This window comes from Asparagus officinalis, chromosome 4, assembly GCF_001876935.1.
Source record: "Asparagus officinalis chromosome 4, Aspof.V1, whole genome shotgun sequence".
NCBI lineage: Eukaryota > Viridiplantae > Streptophyta > Magnoliopsida > Asparagales > Asparagaceae > Asparagus > Asparagus officinalis.
The window spans coordinates 10382128-10405958 of record NC_033797.1 but is presented as its reverse complement, the minus strand read 5'-3'; the positions used below and the strand labels follow the sequence as shown (position 1 = coordinate 10405958).

Genomic DNA, 23831 nt, shown 5'->3' with positions numbered 1-23831 from the left:
CAACTTTGAAATTTGAAAAAGTATAAGGTCTATTGGGTAAAATAATATCATCTCTTTCCTATTCTTTCTCAACTTCGCTTCTATCCTCACAGAGACTCCCGACTCCATGAGAAAAAAAAACGCCTTAAGACAACCTAAATCGTGAAAATTTGATTACTCAATTTATCACTTTTTCTTCTTCTTTGTTAATCTAATTAATAAAAGAAATCTTATCATCTATCCCTGTTCGTCGTCATCATCATCTTCATCTTCTTCTCTCTCTCCACTTTATATGCTTATACGTAAGTACATACTAAACTCAGAAGAAGAGAAGATGAAGATACGCTTGTTCTTTAAAATATGAGAAACTCTCATCACAAACCTGCAAGCATATCACACAAAACACAAATTTTCCATAAAAAATAAAAATTCAAGCACTTGTTTCTCAACATTAAAACTCAAAAATATTCTGCAAGATTCAAGTTGAGATGACATAAATGACAAAGGCCAAGATGCACAGCAATAGGAGGTCATCAAGATCAGTACCCAAACTTTGTTTAATTGAATAGTATATAGCATGGTTTTAAATATCGGTCGATAATCCGATATTATCGCCGAGTTATCGGATTTGGGAGCTTTCCGCTAGGATAAGTAGGATTTTTAATCGATTATCGTTTTTGGAGGTTTATCGGCGAGTTATCGGCGATAAAGGCACTTATCGGCCGATAAGTAGGCTCTAAATATCGGCTTTATCGGCCGATTTAGGATTTGGGAGCTTTTACTTTCTTTTGAATTTGCTCTTCGAATGTTTACAAATTATGAGCTATTTGTTGCTTTTGGAAATTGGTTGATTGGTAATTAGCTGATGTTTGTTTATGGATATTGATAATGGCTCATAACTACTAAATATCAACTTAGTAAGTTAGTTCATGAATCTCATGATTAAACAATAATTATGTAGATACGTAGATGGTTCTTCATTCTTGATGTTATCTTATTATTTGCTTGTTTATTATTCTATTTTGACTAACATTATATTTTTTTCAAGCTTATGTTTGTTTATTATTTGCTAGTATATTACTCCGATAAATATTACTTATCCCCGATATATCTCCGATTTCCGCTATCCGATAAGGATTTTGACCGTCCGATAAATCCCCGATAACCGACATTTAAAACCTTGGTATATAGACTAAGTTTGTACAAGGTATTGTCATAGAAAGGGTTCTAACCATAGCTATTATTGTTGTTGCATTTTGTAAGTGAGAGTAAAAGCAGGGGCTTTAGGAGATGATTGTGAGAGATCAATGCATTTTCCTCCTTTAGTTTGATTGTTGACAAGTATATTTTTACATCTATTTTACATAAGCTCTTCTTATAGTTGTTGTAGCCCATAATAGAGAAAAACTGGAACAAACTTGAGATGTAATCATGTTTAGATACCAATTAAAGCAAAAAAAAATCATTATTGCGCTTAATCATTAATTATTTTGGATCCCCCTTGCCAAACATCCTGGATCCGCCGCTGAGAGAGGCAAGTAGGTTCCGGCGTTCGAGTGCACTGGACCATGACTGGACTAAGTTCTGAGGCCCAACCAAAAGAGGGGGTATCGACAGCAGGCTGATATATGTAACTTGGTAAAACATCTTAATATATGCTTGAGTTGCTCAACATAACTCGTCCTATATTAATGGAGTCTAAATATTAAAACAAAAATATTAATATTAAACTGAGGCAGTAATGGTTTGGAATAGTGCAAGGCTCGGAGTGTCAAAGGAGAACTATAAAAGTGGTCAAGGCATAAGTCCTGACAATCCAAATGAGCCTAAGCTTAAAATGAAGCCAGACCTAGGTAAAGATTCGAGAGAAGTTAGACCGATGCCAACAAATGGAAAGTTGTGCCAACTAGACGAAACACATATCTGTTGGGTATCTTGACCTCAAGATATGATTGTTTTGATGATAACAAATATTAAATGTTGTGTGTATTATGTGCTAACATTTGTTTTGCAGTATCAGAGCTAAATCAACAATGATATTCAAAGAGATACTCAATACATACGATGAGTTCAAGGCAATATAAAGCAAAGAAGAAGTTATGCGTAAATGTCAAAATGTAATTTTTCATATTTTCTTTGCTTAGAAATTTTGTACAAGCCTTGATCACTCACACATACATACACTTAGTGTTTAGAACACACTAACACATGCTTAGTGTGTAGTTAACTATAGAAATCCCCTAAGTTAACCATTAGATGTTATAGATATTGAATGAGTCTTAAAACATATCAAATATCTCATATCTATACCTTAGTAGTCGACTAATAGCATTAGTAGTCGACTACTCAAGCCTTTAACAAAATATAAAGTTTCTGTCAAATTACAGTGTAGTCGACTACATAGTATAGTCGACTAATAAGAGTCATTCCAGAATTCCAGACTTTATGTCTTTACAGTGTAGTCGACTAATGACCAGAGTAGTCGACTACTAAGAAAAAATCATGACTTCACATAGTCTGTTTAAACTCAGTGTAGTCGACTACTAAGAATTATAGTCGACTACATAAACAATTTTTCTGATTGTTTGAGATTTGAATACTTGACTGTTTATAGCCGTTTGTGTATGTTTTTAGGGTTTGAAAACTTGTCTTTTTAAGGGCTATAAATAGGTAAAACGTCAGAAAACAAATAACCATCATTTGTACTTGTAAGATCCATATATTGTGCAAATTAACTCTCAAGTTTCCAGTTTTCAGTTCTAAGTTTTAGAAAAGGAGAGTTTCAAGATATTGCCTTAGTTTTTATCATTCTTAGATATTGTTTAGGCAATATTCAGAGAGTCAAAAAGATTCATAAGCCACTGTTACACGTTCACATCCACATCAATGCTTATAGGATTGGATTTGCATTCTTGCTATAAGGAAGATTTCTCTCGGTTTTGAGAGGGTTGATCTATTAGTCTAGAGATCGGTGTACAATTATCATGTTCTTGTCAGTTAGGGTTGTAATTTACATGGTCTTGCAAATTGATCATGTTTGCTTTTGATTTTATAAGGTTTCAAAATTATAGTGGAAATCTCAAGCGGGATTTGCTTGGGGACTGGATGTACACCGGAGAGGTGGAACCAGTATACACATAGTGGAAATCTCAAGCGGGATTTGCTTGGGGACTGGATGTACACCGGAGAGGTGGAACCAGTATACATGCTTGTGTTCTTGGGGACTGGATGTACACCGGAGAGGTGGAACCAGTATACATGCTTGTGTTTGTGATGTTCATTTTCTAATATTGTTGCCATTCTTTCTTGCAATTTATAACACATCTTGCAAACTCTTATTAAGTAACACTAATCAAGGATATCTAGTGTTTTAGTTATAAGCTTCCGCAGAACTTACTCTTTGTATAAGAGCGCACTTAACAATTATCATAAGGGTCAGATCCTACACTTGATATAATATAAGAGTACCCAACAATGTCACCAACAAATAATAGCTGCAACGTATTATTGCTAGGTGTAAAGGTAATCTTTGATCTGATACAACCATTGTAGAAATAAGCTTTTACCTCCAAAGCTTTATCCTCGTCATATATAAATTTTGGCAACTTCCTCATTAGATCTTTCTTGTCAGTCCCATCCAATGCTTTGCCAATCTGCGATTATAAATCATAGTTAACTGGAAAAGTAAATGGTAGAATTCATAGCTATGTTGCAATTAAATGGAAACTAATCAGGATGTTGTAATGACTGTAATTTTCTGAGTCTAAAGGAACATCAATATAAAAATGCAGTCACAAGTCTGAGAAGGGAGGAAAGAATACGGAGATATCTGCTTGAGGAAAGAATACGGAGATATCTGCTTTTGAACCTAGAATCAAATGCTTCAGGTTAGTGGGCTCTTAGCAGGTTCCTATAAAACAAATGATACTAACAATTTTCTAACTTTCAACTTGAAGAGCCCATTTAGTAATAATAAGCTAACTCTCTGATAATTCATGCTGCGTGATTATGCAGAAAAACTATACATGGTACCAAGTAATAGAATACTAGAACGCCACACTACTTAAGATTGACCAAGTACAAAGGAAGAAAAATGGAGCTGAGAGGATTACTTTAGGAGCATAAACATAACCAAGTGCTCCCGCTATTAGTCCTCCCAATAGAAAGCCCCCGACGAAGACACTTGCAGTGCTTGACCTTCCACCATTTCCACTGAAATTAAACGAAAGCACTTAGATTTATTATTTATTATTAATATCTGTATGTTCGTTGTTTCATTTATGAGTTGTAAACTTCAACAACTGGCAAGAACCAAAATTGAGGGCCTTACATCGCATGGAAGCTGAAAGTAGATGAGGCTGATTACAGTAAGAATGATAATATTCATTCTTCAAGGAGAAACTTCATTATCATTTAAGTCCAATAGCTCCTGAGACATTATTCAATACAACTTTTAAACTATAACAGGGCATATGATATGCCCCTCGAGTAGGAAGGTAAACAAGTTTTGAATTAAGGGGACTGTTTTTGGCATTTTATAGAGAGACCTTTATTCATGACCACAATCTAGGAATCTACAGGAGGAAGCTTCAGATAGTAAAAATCCATAGTCAAACACCAAATATGTTGACCAATCGATTAGATAAATTAGAGACAATTATACTTTCCTTGATAATAATGACTATCATTTGTATAACCATCTCGAAACACCAAAGATGCAAATATATCCTTACTTATGGGAAAATGAAAGATATTGTTTGTTGCAAAGATCGTATAACAAGTTTTGAAACAAGTTTTAGACCTTGCCAATGAAAAAAGTCTCCACATATCAAAGCACAAAGCACAAGAGATCTGGCAATATCACAACTGGATGATTTGACATATAGAAGCTTTCTGCCTCGAGAAAAACAAATATCATCCAGCTACCAACAACTTTTTCATAATATCATGCTAAACAATTTCACATCAATTTCAGAAAGGATCTATATACAATCAAGGATCAATCAATTTCAGAAACTATCTATGCATATGATCCACAATCATCCCACCATTCTGAGACGGTTAGTAGCAGTAGGTTCATTTCTTTCTTTATTTTTTCTCCTTTTTCCCTCACAGAACTTCGAATATGCTTTCACTTATTCCAATTTATTTGATCTTTACAAGTGAGTGATCATTCCCCAAGAGGATTTTTCATGCGATTAAAAGTCAAGAAGGTCCACAATGGTGAATGTTCAAGAGTGCTTGGTCCACCATATGCCCATAATCCTTCAGCGTAAGCTGAGCACAGTGATGGCACACAGAAAATATACTGGATAGAGCCCTTGATTGACTTCAATAGCATGCTTTGCGTTTGATTTTAACAGCATCTTGCTTCATACTATTAGACTGAAGAATTATATTGCTCAAATTATAGCAGTGGTGGTGAATGAACTATTGCAATTGCACAAATATTTGTTAGTCAGTCAAAGGAAATATTCATGTTTTACTTCCTGTGCTTCATGCTCTTTCCTGCTTTTCTTGCTCAGGAAACCAACAAAAGAGATAATTTGACTTGTGCATATTAAGAACATTTTCTTTGATGACAGCAGCAAAGATTAATGTATCAACATTAGAGAAGAAGCCCAATTACTCATATAGTTTGCATTTTCCAGTCTGTTCTTTATTAGAATCAGAACTTCTCAGGTATTACTTCAAACAAACCCGCATCCCTCCTTTATCACTACTAGGATTTATGCACGTGCAATGCACGTGATTAAATATTATGATTAAGTATTTTTAACTTATTTCTTTACTAAAATTTGTTTCTCAGTTACACTTTGATTGTTTTCTCACTTATGTTTTCAAACTTTACTATTGTGATTATTTTTTTAATGTTTATTTGAATGGGCTACACCAAATTTAAAATTTACATGTAATAATTGAATTGACAAGAAATAACTATAATCTAAAGCTAATATGAATTTTCGCGTTATTTAGATCGGCATGAAACCAAGCTTGGCTTAAGAAGGTATAATGTTGTAAAAGTGAAAAACACTTAAAAAAATAATGTTATAAAAGAAGGATGAATAATTAAACCTAATAAAACAAGATGATAAATTAAAAGTGGGCTATAATATTTTTTTAATTAGGACATAATTATTCAATATGTTTTTTAAGGAGAACTCGGTTAGTACTTCTTTGCTCGATATGCTTTTTATCAATGTCAATTCAGGTGATTCATAAATGTTTCTGAATTTTGAGTTTATTTCCTTCACTTCTCCATTTGAAATGAAAACAACTTAGTTCTTTTAAAGGATATCTCTGAACTTTTTGATAGTTTATCCATACATAACTCCTTGTATTTTTTTACTTTATAAATAAATATTATCAACATTAGAGATAAATATTTATACATTATAATCAATTAATGCTAATATATTATATATTAATGTAATCATATCAAACATTTCCTCTTTTCTTTACCAAATTTCAGCTTTTTTGTGATTTAAACTTTTGAGGGTGTGTTTTGCAATTTTTTAACTTTGATAGTATTTTATGAAAATTTTAAATTTTAAGTTGGACGCTTATAATTTTCATGTTTCATGTGTTGGTGATAAGTTTTTAAATGTTAGAATATTTCTCGTAACTCTGAAAATTTAAAGGTATTTTTATAATTACTAAAATTTTGGGTTATTTTTTAAAAAATTTAAATTTTTAGCAATCTGCTGATAATTTCTAAATTTTATGTGTACCAGTTATAAGTTTTAAAATTTTAGAATTTTTTAATAATTTTTACTTTTAAGAGTTTTTATAATTTTTATACCTTTGAGGTTATTTTTTTACTAATTTTAAATTTCTATGTGCCTAATGGTAATCCCTGGAATCCATCTATGTTGTTTCTAAGTTTTGAAATCTCTGAATTTTAGAATGTTTTTTGTAATTTAAACATGGTTAAATAGCACTTATATACCCTATTGTTTTGCTCTTATAGTAGTTATATACCCTAAGTTACAAAACATAACAAAAAATACCCTGAGTTGGTAACTATTTAAATTTATCTAACGGTGTTAAAAAATAATGAAAGAATAATAATGCCCCTCCTTAAGAATTAACCCCCCCCCCCCAACATAGTGAAAGCTCTTATTTTCTATTGTTACCTATATTAAAGAGGAAGAAGAAGTTGGAGGTCACGAAAAGAAGATGATGATGATGAAAATAATCTTTTTTTTTTAGGGGGGGTAGGTAATACAGTAAATAATATAATAAATGAGGGTAAGAAGTATTCAAGTTGGTCATAGGTCCAGCACGTGGGAATATTTCGGAGAATATTCTCACAGCTGGTTAACAGAAGGTACAAACTTGCAAATTTTTGCCAAGTCAAGGTATTTTTTTGCTATATTTTGTAACTTAGGGTATATAACTGTTTCAAGAGCGAAACACATATGGTATATAAATGTAATTTAGCCTTTAAACTTTTAAGGTTGTTTCTACAATTTTTAAAATATTAAGGGTGTTAATTACAAGTTTTAAAATTTTAGATATCATGTTTGTTTTTAAGTTTTAAAAAGTCAAGGTGTTTTGTGTAATTTTAAACTTTTAAGGCTATTATATGCAATTTTTGAAACTTTTGGGTTTTTTTTTATAATATTTCATATATTATAATATGTTATCTATGTATAATTTCTTAATCTTATTTTTTCTATATTTTTGAGTTATAGGTAGTTCATATGGAGTTAATATATGATATAATTAGTATTTAGATAGATTAAGATATAAGTGAAATATTCAAAATAACTTTTTTTAAATTGTTGACCTATAGATAGTTCACGTGGAATTAGATAAGATATGATAAAAATTAAAATAGATTAGGATAACAATGTAATATTCAAAAAAAATTAAGGGTAATAATGACTATAGAAAGATTTTCCCGAACTTGTACTTTTAAATGGAGTATGATTTCAGCTCTTCCCTTAACATTTAACATTTCCCAAATATTGCTTAGATAATATGCGTTCTATATTTGCATTGTGGACTCAGGTGAAAGGTTAAGGACAAACATCAAAAATGGCAAAGCATGACTCGGAGGTAGACAGCCTTCTGTTCAGCTCCTGTCAAGGCAATTATGTTAAACGTGGCAAGCCATAGGGGCAGTTAGTGAGCACAGGGGGGTGCACCTCAAACTCACAAAACCACAGAAACCCCATTAAAACTTCCTTTGGGCGGTTAGATTGAGAGGAAAGATAAAGACTGGTATAGAGAGTTCTTTTATGCGCAATATTAGCAAAAGTAGTAATAAGAGTAACACATAGGTGACAGCCCCATCCCAAAAGCTTTAGTAAGAAACTTTTAACTAATCATGACTATATGGTCAGCAATCAATATGGTGAGAAATACAATATTACTGTAGGTGGTCTTGAAGAAGCAGGCATATATACAAAGCCTAGCAATAAGAATTAAGAATTAAGATCTAAACATTGATATTATTTCACGATGGAGAGTACCTCAAACCAGCTTGAACACTAATCTGTCGCTTAGAGATTCCAATTTTTCCTCTCCTGGTGTTAATGGGCCTGAGAGACAAATTCAGATGGTTGCTGTTCACAAAGGATTGACCTAGCAGCTTTGATGAGCAATCCTCTGGCAAAAAAAATCCAAGATTAGAAATGCCAGAAATGGTTCAAAATGAAAAGGGAAAAAAAACAAGCCTACAGGGTAATAGGCCTATCACTACTGCAATTCTCTAATGGTAGATAACAAGCAGGTGATTTGCAGGCAGACTCCAAACATCCAACAGAGGAATTAAATGAAAAATAGCCAACAAATTTTGTAAACAGTTAAGATACCCACCCTTAAGAAAGATATTATATTATTATCTTGAAAAATGGACATTCCAAATATAAAGTAACGAATACGATAAAAAAAATAAGCAGGTTAAATTCCCCACATAGTCATAAGCTCGTTATATATCTTACCCATTGGAGCATTCTCCCATCATAAGACTCTAACTCTGATAGTACTGGACCTTTCCTCCTGAAATTAGTTGATTCCTCGTTACTCAAGAGTGTAAAAGTTAAAATGTTCATCCATACTATCATGGATCAAATTGTTGGGTTGTAAAGTTCCATTAAGAAGATGGACTAGGCTAATCTATTAGGATACAGTTGACTCAAAAAGATTATCTTTATGAGTCGTGATCCAAGCATATTTAACCATATATTCATCTAAATGTTCCTCCGATGTGGTATTAAATCTATTCTGATGCCTTTGCTAAATCAAACTCACACTTAAACTGGATGAACGTGAGACATTCCGAACACAAATGGTGCCCAAATATGCTAGACCAAAGACTTTTGTCAAACTGGCTAATCACCATGTCATTATTCCCAATTATGCATAAATAGCTTAGAACCAAGTCTTCTTCTACAAACAAACAAAAAAATTGCTATATTGACTAGCCACCAACCTAGTCCCAATTATTGGGTGACATGGATTCATCTTCACCAACAATTTCTCTAAAGTGCTACACTTATTGTGACCACTCACCTATTAAGGTCTCTCTTACAACTGGTATATCTACAGTTTTATTACATCCCCTCTTCCTCACTCTTCTTTAGAAACAAATAAATATTTTGTTTAAATTAACAAACACAAACTTTGCAACTACATGACTATGAATCATATCACTGTGCCCTGCACAGTAAGGGGAATTTCGTGCGCAGCAGGGGGAGTATGGTGGGTAGTCTGGTAATATTAGCGCTAAACATAAGGTTCAGATTGCATTGCGCTATGCAGGCTTCTGATAGGAATTGCCCTCTATCTATATAATATCTCCAATGTCACATATTATACCATAGATTATTATTATAAATCATTACACAGTGATAAAATTATACTATATGAAAATATGAGGAGTAATTGGATTAATCTCTGCAGTATACTAAGTAATTAAAAACAACAATTAGTAGCATCTTAAAGTGTGCTATGAAGATAAGGGCATAAGACTGTAGAGATGGAGCTCAGAAGCAGTTCTGGGAAGCAGATAGATTGGCGGTCGACCGCGGCGGTCGACCACGTTCGTGCACAGAAGGCACTGTGCGTCTGAATTGGTCGGTCGACCGCGATGGATCGCGGTCGACCGTCACGGTCGACCGCCGTAGCGGTTTTGGGCTGGGTCTGTTTTCCAAACCCGTTTCGTTTGGGTTTTCTATAAATACCCAAACTCGATTCTAGGTTTGAAAGGCAAGGGGTTTTGAGCAGATTGAGAGAGCTTTCTTTGGGTTTCTATTCTAGGAGCAATTGATGAGATCAAGAGTTGATTTATTGAGGGTTTATGAGAGATTTGTAACCCTAGTTGTATCCCCTTGATTTCTAATAGTAAAAACTTCCCCCCTTCTTGCCCCGTGGACGTAGGCATCTCGCTGAACCACGTAAAATCTGGTGTTTGATTATTTGTGCTATTGTTTGGTGTGGTTGTTTATCTCTCTCGGCTATTTGGTTGGATCTCGGCATAGGGGGTTCTCCCCAACAAGTGGTATCAGAACTCCGGACAACGCTTGGGCTTATTGGAGGTGTAGATCAGTTGGGAAGTTCATCTAGAGCTTCGATTGGTGATTAAGGTGGGATCTTTGTGGTAAAGTTTCTATCTTTTTCAAATTGGATCTATTTCTTGTTTGTTCCGTAATAGTTTGGATGCTTTGAGATATATGGTCGGAAAAAATAAAAATGGGGAGGGTTCTTCTAGTGTGAAGGCCGTCCAAAGTTTGAATATATATGCTATGAAAATAGATGTGAAAAAATTCAACGGCACAAATAATTTTGGACTTTGACGATGCGAAGTCATGGATGCGCAAAATTTGGAAGATACGTTGGAATTGGACGGGAAACCGACCGACATTGATGATAAGGTTTGGAATAAAATGAATAGAACAGTGTGTGGTGTGATTAGGTCTTGTCTTACCCAAGATCTAAAATATAATGTGATGAATGAGACTTCGGCAAAGAATGAGAGGTCCTAGAGGACAAATATTTGACGAAGAACGTCGAAAATCGTTTGCATTTAAAGAGGAGGCTTTATCGCTTCCAATTGAAGAAAGTGACATCTATTAGTGATCACATGAACCACTACACGAAGCTACTTGCATATTTGACGAATGTAGATGTTATAGTTGAAGATGAAGACAAGACATTGTTATTATTGAGTTACTTACCCGACGAGGAATATGAGACCTTCGTCCTCACTCTTATTAATGGGAAGGTATCTCTTTCGTATAGTGAGGTCATTGCAGCTCTTGTGAATTATCAACTTCGTAAGAAGGACAATGAGACTTCCATTAAGCCGGTTGCGGGGGCATTGGTTGCAAGAGCTAGAAGTTCAAACCGTGGTAGGAGGTCGCAGTCTAGAGGGGGGCATCCTGCAGTTGGTAGGAATCAGTGTGCCTTTTGTAGAGAGGATGGATATTAGAAAGCTGAATGCCCAAAATTACAAGCCGGGAAGAATAAGGGGAAAGCTATTCAAGCTTCAGAGGTGAATGTTGCCAAGGCTAGTGGTGACGTTTTAGATTCAGATTCTTCAGGCTATTCGTGCCCAGCTCTTCCGTCAGTTGGTGTTGCCGACTCCACCGAGTGGATGTTGAATTCGGGTGCTACTTATCACATATGCCCTAGAAGGGATTGGTTCTTTAGTTTTCAGGAGTTAGAAAAATGTGATGCTGTTCTTATGGATAATGATCACAGATGTCCTATTGGTGGTATTGGTACCGTTCGTATTCGGACGAGTGACAGGATGATTCGGGAGTTGTTTGATGTGAGGTTCGTTCCTCAACTGAGGAAGGACATCATTTTACTTGGGGTATTGGAGGCAACAGGCTATAGGGTGACCTTGGCGGATTCTCGCTTGAAGGTCACATCGGGATCCATGATTGTGATCAAGGACGTCAGGAGGAGTAACTTATATTATCTGTTTGGGAGCACGGTGATTGATAGAACGCTGACGACTTCTTTGACTAGACTGTGGCATTGTTTGGTGTTGGGGTATATTATTGGTTATGCCGTGCATAGGTCGGTGAGGAGTGCTATGACCTGCAGATTAAAGTCCTGTGAGCACATTGGGATGAGCGAGGAGACCGAGGTGGAGTTCAGCACTTCTATCCACCGATCGAGGGGTCTTATTGGAGGTGGATAGAGCGCTGACGACTTCTTTGGCTAGACTGTGGCATTGGTTGGTGCTGGGGTATATTATTGGTTATGCCGTGCATAGATTGTTGAGGAGTGTTATGACCTGCAGATTAAAGTCATGTGAGCACATTAGGATGAGCGAGGAGACCGAGGTGGAGTTCAGCACTTCTATCCATCGATCGAGTGGTCTTATTAGAGGTGTTCAGTCAGGCATTGGGGGACCTTCTATGGAGGCATCATTGGGAGGTAATCAGTATTTTGTTTCCTATGTTGGGGATTGTACTAGACATATATGGGTTGCAACCAAGTCCCGTTGGTCTGAAACCCTAGTAGTCCGCAACAGTTGGAGGAGGTGTATGGGCAGAAAGACTACCCGTCGTACTAGCTCTAGTAGGGATTCTTTCGTGCATTGGTGCCGAGCTCATGACAGTTGGAGATACTTCAGAGGAGAGGAGATAATGGGGCGACGTGATGAGATGACGGATCTAATAGGCCGTTCCTTTCTGGAGGAGGATCGGTGTTGGTTGTCGAGCAGTGGATTTGGTATTCAGGTTTTGACATGTTTGGGTCATCTTATGAGGTTACCGACTGTTGCGTGTAGAGTTGTTAGATCTGGTGGAGCTGCTTCAGGTTTTGGTCGGCGTCGGATATTTAGCTACCCAGCACTTGGTCACATCGTTGATGTGAAATTGGATCTGATTGCGCATTTGGGATTCAGGAGTTCATTCGGCTATCAGTTGGGAGCTTCTGAGTTTGGTCTGGGCAGGTTTGCCACTTTGGACTCTTGACAGGTAGAGAGTATTGATCAGATCAGAGGGATACCGCAACGGATGGAGAGTGATGCTACTCCACATTGGGTGGAGCTTACTCCACAAACTCCAGGTCATTCTGCATTATTTGGTTTTCTAGCTGAGGTGGCACAGCGTGGAGTCATTTGGATACGGATGCGGATGACGAGTTGGTAGATCCGAGTGCAGTTGGTGGGATATAGCTTGGATACGGCCATTGTTTCACCTCAAGTGGAGGTGTTTGGATCGCTTCAGTTTCGGATCGTTGATGATGCTATCAGTCGCAGTTTGGACTGAGGGCCTTTGGAGGCCATTTGGTGAACTACGTGAAGGCTTGATTCTTTGGAGAGGATATGTAGGCAGTCAGTTTTGATGCAGCCGATTTGGTGAGTAGACACAGTTGTTTTGGGGTGAATGTTCGCACTCCCGTTTGGGTCTCGACGTGTTGTGGATGGGATCCGTTGTCATGAGTCTGTTGTCATAACGTACTGGATGCAACAAGCGAGGCATTGGTTTGGTTAGTGTCGGCTCAGTTTGGTAGAATCTTCGCCGAGGTGGAGATTTATAGAGATGGAGCTCAGAAGCAGTTATGGGAAGCAGACAGATTGGCGGTCGACCGCGTTCGTGCACAGAAGGCACTGTGCGTCTGAATTGGTGGCGGTCCACCGCAGAAGTCTCTGGATTCTTTGAGCTACTCTGGGATTGAGGACGGTCGACCGCCACGGTCGACCGTCGTAGCGGTTTTGGGCTGGGTCTGTTTTCCAGACCCGTTTCGTTTGGGTTTTCTATAAATACCCAAACTCGATTCTAGGGTTTGAAAGGCAATGGGTTTTGAGCAGATTGAGAGGGTTTCTTTGGGCTTCTATTCTAGGAGTAATTGGTGAGATCAAGAATTGATTTGTTGAGGGTTTATGAGAGATTTGTAACCCTAGTTGTATCCCCTTGATTTCTAATAGTGAAAACTTCCCCCCTTCTTGCCCCGTGGACGTAGGCATCTCGCTGAACCACGTAAAATTTGGTGTTTGATTGTTTGTGCTATTGTTTGGTGTAGTTGTTTATCTTTCTCGGCTATTTGGTTGGATCTCGGCATAGGGGGTTCTCCCCAACAAAGACATCCATTATCTTAACGATTGATGGTTGTGAATTCACAAATGTCAGTAGTAACACAACATGACCACAATGTCCTAAACATCAATATATCTTTTAGCCCGTGTTTTAAAGGCGATGCGCCCTAGCACTTTAGGTGCTCAGGCGAGGCGATCTTGTAACTTAGCGCCTTGCGTATTGCTCGGCAATGAAGGTTACTAAGGCAATCGCCTTTTGGCGCTTTAGGAGCCTTGGCACCTCAAACATTGCCTTGGCACCTCAAGCACTCGCCTAAGGCATGTGATTCAAGGTGCTACGTGTTTGTCTCTGTTTCAAAATTTTGAGGGTGCGAAAGGTGTCTGATAAAGTAAAGTTATTTTTGTTATTGAATATTTGTGTTTCTTCTTTCATTGTTGATTTTTTGTTTTTTTTTTGTTGAAGTATACTTTATTACATATTAGTTTTGAGGACATGTCACAATTTGAACCTTAATGTTCAAAGTTTGTTACTTAATTATCTATATTAGCAATTACTAGTTAGTATTACTATTTAATGTTTGTTATTTGCTACTTCATTTAGATGGTTTATGACTTATTAGATTTGTAACTTTGAAATTTTAGAAGTGATTAATTTCTCTTGTTGATATTTATTGTATCTGCATATTGTTTGTAATGTTTATAAATTTTTTGAATATTTATCACCTTTTTTGGCACCTCTCGCCTCAGGCAACACAGGCCTTCATCGCCTTGACTTCGTCTTTTGTTTTTAAAACATCGTTTTCGTCTTTTGTTTTTAAAACACCGTTTTTAAAAACTAGCGGACAACAGGACTAATGAAAAAATAAAATAAAATATGATAAATTTCCAAATATTTATCACCTACTAAGAAGTGAATCCAATCAACTTCCTAAATCGCGAACACATCCTGAAATGAAGTCTAATGCTAAGAAACACCGAAATTTTTGTTTACATCCATAAAATGGGCCCAACATTCATTACATCTGACAAGTTTGAAACCGGCTTTGGATATGTAGGCTTCATGATGTCGATCTAAATTTAGTTTATGAGATCTTACAATAGAATAGGTAAAGCTCGAGCATTAGATGCTGGCACATGAGATGCTGGCTATCGCCATAACTAGAAGAACCATACAAGATCAAGCAAGGAATATGAAGCCAAAATCATTTGGGTATCCCATATTCTAAGCAAAGGGAATTTTCACATCCTGGAGAATGAAAAAGCTCGTGGGTTAGATGTATAAGTTCCAACATCTTCCAAATTTTAAATCCAAATAAAAAGGACCATAGAAAAAAAAAAGCTACATGTCTATTTTCTTTTCCACACAGAGTTCCTGTGAGTTCCAACAAGCCCCAGTTTGAAATCGTGCGATGGAAGATCAAGAAAAGGAGAATTCTCTATTGCATATCATGTAATAATTGGGTGAAGCCTATCATTTATTTGTTCCCTAAACCTTTCATTTGCATAGGTACAAATTTGAGGTTTTCCTCCTGATTTGTTTGTTTATAATTGACGTAATTGCCAAAACAAAACCCTAAAAAAATTATGAGCTAGAGTTTGGTAGGGATTCATGTATTTATTAACTATTTTTATATTGTACACCAAAAATCCAACAAAACTGATTGATGTATGAATAAATTGTATCAGCTAATTATTTTCCCAAAAAATGTACTTTGATCGCGGCTCTTCGAAGTAGGTCCACAAATTTCCCCTTTTGGATCTGGCTCTCTTTCCCAGTGCAATGACTTGCTAACACATTCTTCAAAGATCTGTTTAGCTAAAACCTAAAAGTTAGGTTTTTATATGACCTAAGATTAATCATGTCAACAAATTATCAATAAATTCAAGATTAAGTGTCCATTTTCAACAAATCATGTTCAAATATTATTAGTTCATACGACCAATTCACAAAAAAGTGTACACTATGACCAAAAGGTAGGTCATATAAAAACCTGAAAGTTAGGTTTTTATATGACCTACGATTAATCATGTAAAAAAATTATCAATAAATTCAAGATTAAGTGTCCATTTCCAACAAATAATGTTCAAATATTACTAATTCATATGACCAATTCACAAAAAAAGTGTACACTATGACAAAAAGTTAGGTCATATAAAAACCTAAAAGATAGGTTTTTATATGACCTAAGATTAATCATGTACACAAATTATCAATAAATTCAAGATTAAGTGTCCATTTTCAACAAATCATGTTCAAATATTACTAATTCATACGACCAGTTCACAACAAATTGTACATTATGAGACCCAAAAGCTAGGTCATATAAAAACCTAAAAGTTAGGTTTTTATATGGCCTAAGATTAATCGTGTACACAAATTATCAATAAATTCAAGATAAAGTGTCCATTTTCAACAAATCATGTTCAAATATTACTAATTCATACGACCAATTCACAACAAACTGTACATTATGGGAAAAAAAAGTATTAGGGTTTTACAGCGAGATCTCTCAATCTTTCATAATGTTTGATGCCAAGTTGAACCACAAAAAGACGTCAAATCAAATAAATTTGGAGCCAAGAAAGCAAATGTAGATATCAAACTAATTACCAGACCGCCATTTGAAGCTGAGATCTTGAGGGGAGATGAGAGAACTCGCGAGCGCTGCCATCGTCTTCTTCAACTGATCACTGCTTGAGGGGAGATTTAGGAAGAAAACTGAATTAAGGGCAAAATGGAAATTTACTTATTTCGTTACAAACAAGGCGTCGTTCTGCTTTCATCAAAATCTCAGCCCAACAGTGTATAAGCCCATTATGGGTATTTTGAGGCTTTGTCTTTTTCTTTTTCTTTTTTTTTCAACTATATAGGGGTATTTGGTTACACAATTTTATAGAAAAATTTTCTCAAAATGTCTGGCAATGACAATTCTGTAATTAAAAAAATTTCACAGATTTTCGTAAATTGTGTTTGTTTCAAAAAAATTTACAAAAATATTTTCTGTAAGTACAAAAATATAGCAAATTTACAGAAATCAATTTCCTCTCAAAATGTGCGGAAATCACATAGAAATCTGACACAACATTGATATTTTATCTATAAAGTTGACACTTTTCTATAAATTTAGGCGGTGTTTGGTTTAATTTCTATAAATTATAGGAAATCTTGCTATTTTCTATAAAGTTATGAGTCATTTTCTTGTTTTGAACCAAACAAGCAAAGTTAAAAAAACAAAAAAAATTGGTATTTTTTAACTTCTCAAAATTTTTCCTATGATTTTTTTAAGAAATACAAGGAAATCATATTTTTAGTGAAAAACATTTCCTATAATTTGTAGATATTGAACCAAACACCCCTATATATACCCCTCCAGTCAACCATATTTGTAAATTCACTCCTAAAATCTAAATATTTCTTAATTTACCTTTTAAATCTAAATAATTGCTAATTTATCCCAATTCTATCCAATTAAGTTAAAACCCTTCAAACTTGACGGTGTTAGTTTAAGATATATAGAAATATATGAAAAAACAGATACATATTTTTGTTATTATTGATCTTTTTGTAATTATTGAGGTAGAGAATAAAAGTGAAAAATAGACAATATTACACGTGGAAAATAATAAAATCTACTAATCTACTTTCACTTTTTATTTCTAACTTCAAGTGATTTTATTTATCTTTTAATATACCTGATAATTTTCACTGGCTATGTCTACTCCTCACTTTCATGGTCAAACTTTCAAGCATTTTATCAATCTTTTTATACATATGATTATCTTTCGGTAATACTTGCTATGTTTCATTAGCTCTATCGATCGTCATTTGACAACAACACCATGTACTTTTTATTTCATCCTTTCTCCAATCAAAGAATTTATTGGCAACAACAAAATGTTCTGATCGTCCGATGCGACTTGGTTATATTATATTTTCATTGGCTATTCTTTTTTTTTCATTAATAGAAATTTTTTATTGGCCATTCTGATCTACCGATGGAAGATAAATTAACGAAGAAGTTTTAACTTTTCGTACATTAGAATATCATTACATGAATAAATATCTGATTTAATTTTAAAAGAATGGGCTGCTTGACTTAAGATACAAATTATCTTTTTCAGCCTTCTAAGTCAATATAAATCAAAATACATTAATCTAATTCCATCTCCACTGACCACCTGTACAAACTCGATTATGCTATGCGTGTGGTAGGAATCCCGAACCGAACCATACTATTATACATGCGCCAAATTTTGTAACTCATTTTATTGGCTGTTTGTTTCGATGCGTTAATTTTGTGAGTTTTGCGATGAAAAATGGGACCACAAGCTTAAGAATCCTATGTCTTTAATGAATACATTATTTATTAGTCGTTTTGCATGCCATGAATTTAGAGTTGACTGATAGGAGGGATGCCTCAAATATAATTCCCTAAAATTATCTTGATTTTATCGGATTTTGTTATTTTAGTCACATATTCTCAATAAAATATACGTGCAACCAAACAGATTTTGGTTAGATTTTGCCCTTCATGCAAATAAATTTTATTATCCATTGCAATCAAATAAGCTTTGAATTTAGATTTTTCTAGATCCATAGCATGAATTAAAATACAATCCACGAACCAAACGGCTGTACTCAGCATCAGATTTTATGGGGGACAAATTTTCAAAACCGACTCATTTGGGTTTTTAATTGCAAAAAACGACCCATTTTAATTTTAATTATAAAAACCGACCTAGTTGGTTGAAACTGTGTCGGTTTTTGAAAATTTTTTTCCCAAACTTCACGGGAGTTCAACTCCCGTGAAGTTTTGTTATGAGAAAAAACTTCACGGGAGTTCAACTCCCGTGAAGTTTCCCGAAAATTTTTACAAAAACCGACCTGTTTTCAGCCCCTAGCTGAAAACAGGTCGGTTTTTGTAAATATTTTTAAAACCGGTCGTTTTTTGCAATTAAAAACTCAAATGGGTCGGTTTTGAAAATTTGTCCATTTTATGGGAGAAAAAAGCCCAACAGCAGATGTTCATTGATCAATTTCTAACTGGGTGATTGTACAGGATGTTCGTGTTGTTTACGATGTTATGTTAGACTATGGTTTACTGGTCGGCGGCTCAGGTCCTTCAAAATATTCATTTTGCCAGCGCATACAATTGGGAGATTAACTAAATTAATCTCATCGAAGACCTTGCAAGTCATTTTTTAATCAAGTTCAATCTCGCAAACTACTATAAATCAGCTAGTTAAAGCATCGGCAGCTCACACCATCTTCGGAATCGTTCATCATTTGACCAATCGAGATCAAGAAATGGTGATCCCCCACTCTTCCTTCTGTCCTCTTGCTTGACTACCAAAATTAGTGCACGACAATGATTAAGCTGTGGCTGATTAGTTACTAATACTTTCTTTTAATTTGTTGTTAATTAACCCCGTCTGTGTTGTCATGAATTCAGTCGGGAAATCCAGGTGCTGCAGGAGGAATGGGAGGAGCTCCGGGAGCCCCTGGCGGTGATGGGGCCAATGCCGGAATGCCCGGTCTGCCTGGAATGCCTGGTGCCGGAGGATACCTTGTGGTCGGCGGTGGCGACGGCTAGGAAGCGGCAGGGCCCGGCTGCTGGCGACCGGTTGCGTTGCGACATCGGGGGCCTCCGTGTGGCAAGCGCGCAGGTAGACGGCCGGCGACGTAGCGGTTGGAGGAAGCGGAGGGTCTGCCGTGACGGAGGCCGGCCGGCGGAAAAGCGGCCGGCGGAAGCTGGAGGGTCCGGTGGCGGAAAGCGGCTGGCGAGGAAGCTGGTGGCGGAAGCGGCAGGCCGTCCGGTGGTGGATCTTAACGATGGCCTGAAGCGGTGGCCAGTGCAAGGCCGCAAGGCCTGCGCGGATGGTGGTGGCGGGCGCGCGAGGCCAGGAGGAGGAGGGCGGCGGCGGTGGAAGGGGCCGGCGCGCAGGCGAGCCGGACGATAGAAGCTGGATATGAGCGAGAATTAATTGTTGAAGATTGAGCATCAACTGCGAGTGAATATTCTCATTTGTTGCATCTTTTCAGTGTATTTCTCTGTGTGCTATGATCTACCCTGTACGGAATAAGTGGGAATGTTAATCCCTCTCTTGTTGTTGTTTAAAATAAAATTTGTTTGTTTCATTGTGGTATTATTTACCTTTTTCAAGAAATATGAAAAAATGTCTTTCTACGGCATGAATTTATTGATATGTAAGATCATTTTTTGGATGGAAACTCATACTATGGTGTTTGGAAATAGAAAAAGAAAGACGTTGATTGGTTACACTTTAACATTTTAACATTTTCCTCAATAGTTCTAGAAAAAAAATTTCCACTCATTCCCGAGTTACGATTTCGAAATGGATTTCCAAGAAAACCGCCCACTTCAGAAAATTTATTTCCCAAAGTTGAAGCCTCACTAGTAAAAGAAAAGGTTTTGACACACTATCTTGAAAAAAAAAATCTTCTTCGGTGGAGATCGAAACATTTTTCAAAAGGTTTCCATCCCAACCAAACAATCCCTTAGGCTGGACTTGGCAGGAGATAGAAGGTGGAGAGGGGACGAAAGGTGCATTAAGATAGAAGGAATGATGTTGAAATGTAACAAACTTTCTCAATTTCAGTGAGCTCTGAGTTCTTAATTTAGAAATTCAAGCACAAAGTATGAAAATATATATTGAAAACCAAATCACAAACAAAACACTACATCTGTAAATTGAATATTATGACTGTAGAAATAGTGTCAAAATCCATGAGAGAACAAGCAGGCAGTTTCACGGTCGACATTACATGACGCTGCGGTCGACCGCAACATGCACAACACTGTAGTATGGCTCTGGACTTTTGACGGTTGACCGCACATGGTTCTGCGGTCGACCGCGATCGAACCCAGAAGTTGGGAAACTCTCTGGAGTTTTTGCGGTCGACCGCGATATGTGCTCTGCGGTCGACCGCGATGCGGGTTTAGGTCAGGTTTAGTTTTCCAGACCCGTTTCGTTGTGAGCTTGTATATAACCCTAACCACGAATTTTAGGGTTATGTAAGGAGGGTTTTGAGCTTCCAAAAGAGGTTGTTGTTGCATCCATTGTGGGAGGCTTTGAGAGAGATCTACTTTTAGAGCTTATTTTGTGGGTTTTGGTAAGATTTGTAACCCTATTTGTATTCTCTTGATTTCTAATAGTATAAACTCCCCCCTCCTTGCCCCGTGGACGTAGGCAACTTGCCAAACCACGTAAATTTGTGTTCTTGTTGTGATTGGTGGTTTGATTGTGTTATTGTGATCTATTTTGGTTCTTGTGTGTGCGATTTATTGGTATTCGAAGGCTTCCGTAGCGCACAACAAGTGGTGTCAGAGCTCCGGGTTTTTTATTTGAGGTTTGTTCGAAGGATTCGTTGTTGGATTCTTGTTTGGAAAGGTAGATCTACAATATGAGTGAAACAAGCACATCGGGGTCATCTTTGACGAAAGCGATACACAGTCTGAGCATCAATAATACAAAGATTGATGTTCCGAAGTTCGACGATGTAGGCGTCAAAAAATGCTGAGAGATATCCGAATACAGCTCAAAAAGGCAGAAGAACACAAGTATGGGCTGTCTCGCACGTGAGACAGACTTGACTGTCTCGCCGTGCGAGACAGTCTTTACTGTCTCGCTGGCGAGACAGACTTTTACTATCTCGCCCACGCGAGACAGTCTTTACTGTCTCGCTGGCGAGACAGACTTTTACTGTCTCGCCCACGCGAGACAGTCTTTACTGTCTCGCTGGCGAGACAGACTTTTACTGTCTCGCCCACGCGAGACAGTCTTTACTGTGTCTCGCCACAGCAGAGAAAACAGTCTTACTCGTCTCTGTCCCACCGAGACAGTCCTCTTGCTCGCCCACTGGCGGACAGGTGCTTCTGCTGCTCGCCGTGTCGAGACAAGGGAATTTCTTGTCTCGCAGCACGGACATGCTTTCAGATGGTCCAAAAACCGCCCTTGTAAGCTTCCTACACGTTGCCACTTAACGTGTTCAAAGAACGTGAAATCGTCGGGGCGAGAGCACGTTGATAACTACCAGAATAAACGGAGTTTAAAAAACCGCTGGGAAGGCAGTAACCAGCCGAGAACTGTCAGACAGTAGTTACGTGTGTCCGCTCGGGCATGAGCAAATTTAACTGTTCCGCTGGGCGAGACAGCAAACACGTGTCTCTGCCAGCGAGACAGGCAACGCTGCATTGTCTCGCCCGCCCGCAGAACACAAACCTTCGCTAGTCTTCGCGAGCACGTTCATACAGAGGTTTAAATACCCCGAGTGATTTCTTGAGGGGGTCTGAGCGAGAATCCGAGGCCGGATCATTTTGGAGCACTTCAGGCAGACGAGAGCAGTAGTTCTTTGAGCTTTCCGGCGAATCCCTGATATTCAGGTTGTTTGGACTGAATTTCAAAAAGAACCGACATATCGCACGCTTGAAAGATATCCGTTTCAAGTTCTCACTTCGATAAAGACGAAGTACAGAATCATAAAACCCCTCACGATTCAAATCAGAATTGCTGATTTGGTGTCCACGGCTAACGCACCCACCGGCACATGCAAAATCGCCACGCATAGGCAGTGATCCAAACAACGATCCGCTTTGTTTTCCTCGAGAGAGTTTGTAATTTATTCTTTGTTGCTGTAAAAGGAAGTCCTCATAAAAGGCTATCTCTTTTGAATTTATGTAATCGGACCGAAGTATAGATGTAATTCATGATAAAAACTAACTTTTGGCGAAATACAAACTGCGACCACAGTGGGAGCCAACGGTCTCGCTGCCGAGACCGTCGTGTCGCAGCCAATCATCAAGATCCTGGTTGAATCAACGGTCGAGTACGAGTTCGACCAAGCGAAGTTTGAGGAGTATTTGTCATCCTCATCTGTAAAGTCTTCCGCGCCTCGCAAGTGCAGGAAGATTTCATCTTCGTTAAAGTTATCAAATGCTACGGATGAAGATTCTCGTCCGCTTGTTGCTGAGGACTTTACTCGCAATACCTCTGCTCACAATGACTCTTATCTAGTTAAAGAGTCATCGAATCAAAGCCCACTGGTACTGACGAAGAGGGCTCGTCAGAGGCGACGCCAACGCCACGCTCGTCAATTAGCTAAGGCATTTGAACAAACCGACGGAGTTCATTATTATGCGGACTTAGAGTCGAGGAAACAACAAGTGGTTTGTTCAACGCAACGACAAACTACTCACGTTTCTGCACAATTCACGACGGAACGACAAACTACTCATGTTTCTGCACAATTCACGACGGAGGAATGGACTATTGTCAAAAGGACTCGTTCGACCCTCAAAGAACATATACAAAAACGTCGTGCAAATGCTGCTCATGTCCGAACTCTACTACAACAAAGACGAGAAAGGAGGAAGGAAACGGTGACCAAAGAACCACCGAAACTCTGCCAAGTTTGGATTCCAAAGTCTGGACTTATGCAAAATCAGCATTCGGAGCCCGTTAAGACTCCATACCCGCAAGGGGGTGGTTTTAGACGTGCGACTCCCGACATAACCTTGGATCGCTCAAAGACAAAAGTAAATTGTCCTGAGAATGCCAACAAGGTTTTACACCCCCAGAAGAAGACGCATTCACCAAATGATATCGTCATACCTGGGAGGTTATGCCAACAGACGATACGATTTTTTGGTAATCATACCGATGAATCGTATTATCAAGTTGGGGTTGTGAATAATTTTCGAAATAGAGTTATTCGAGAAATAAACTCTCGGCGTCCCTGTGCGCGACTCGTTAAAGTAGCATTATCAGGATGTGATTGTTTCAAACGAGAAGCCATCCCACGAAGAGTCTCTGTATCGTCGAAGCC

The 23831-nt window shown here is 37.5% G+C and overlaps 1 protein-coding gene across 1 annotated transcript in view; it reads right to left on the bottom strand.

The window, feature by feature from the left end:
• Positions 1 to 16741, bottom strand: part of LOC109836591 — a 17806-nt gene extending 1065 nt beyond the window's left edge. The window contains exons 1-4 of the mRNA XM_020404540.1: positions 16596 to 16741; positions 8460 to 8595; positions 4092 to 4191; positions 3546 to 3632 (exon numbers count right to left, since the gene is read on the bottom strand). Of these exons, the coding sequence (XP_020260129.1) occupies positions 3546 to 3632; positions 4092 to 4191; positions 8460 to 8595; positions 16596 to 16656 (384 nt within the window). The 5' untranslated portion in view covers positions 16657 to 16741. The remainder of the gene's footprint in view (positions 1 to 3545; positions 3633 to 4091; positions 4192 to 8459; positions 8596 to 16595) is intronic.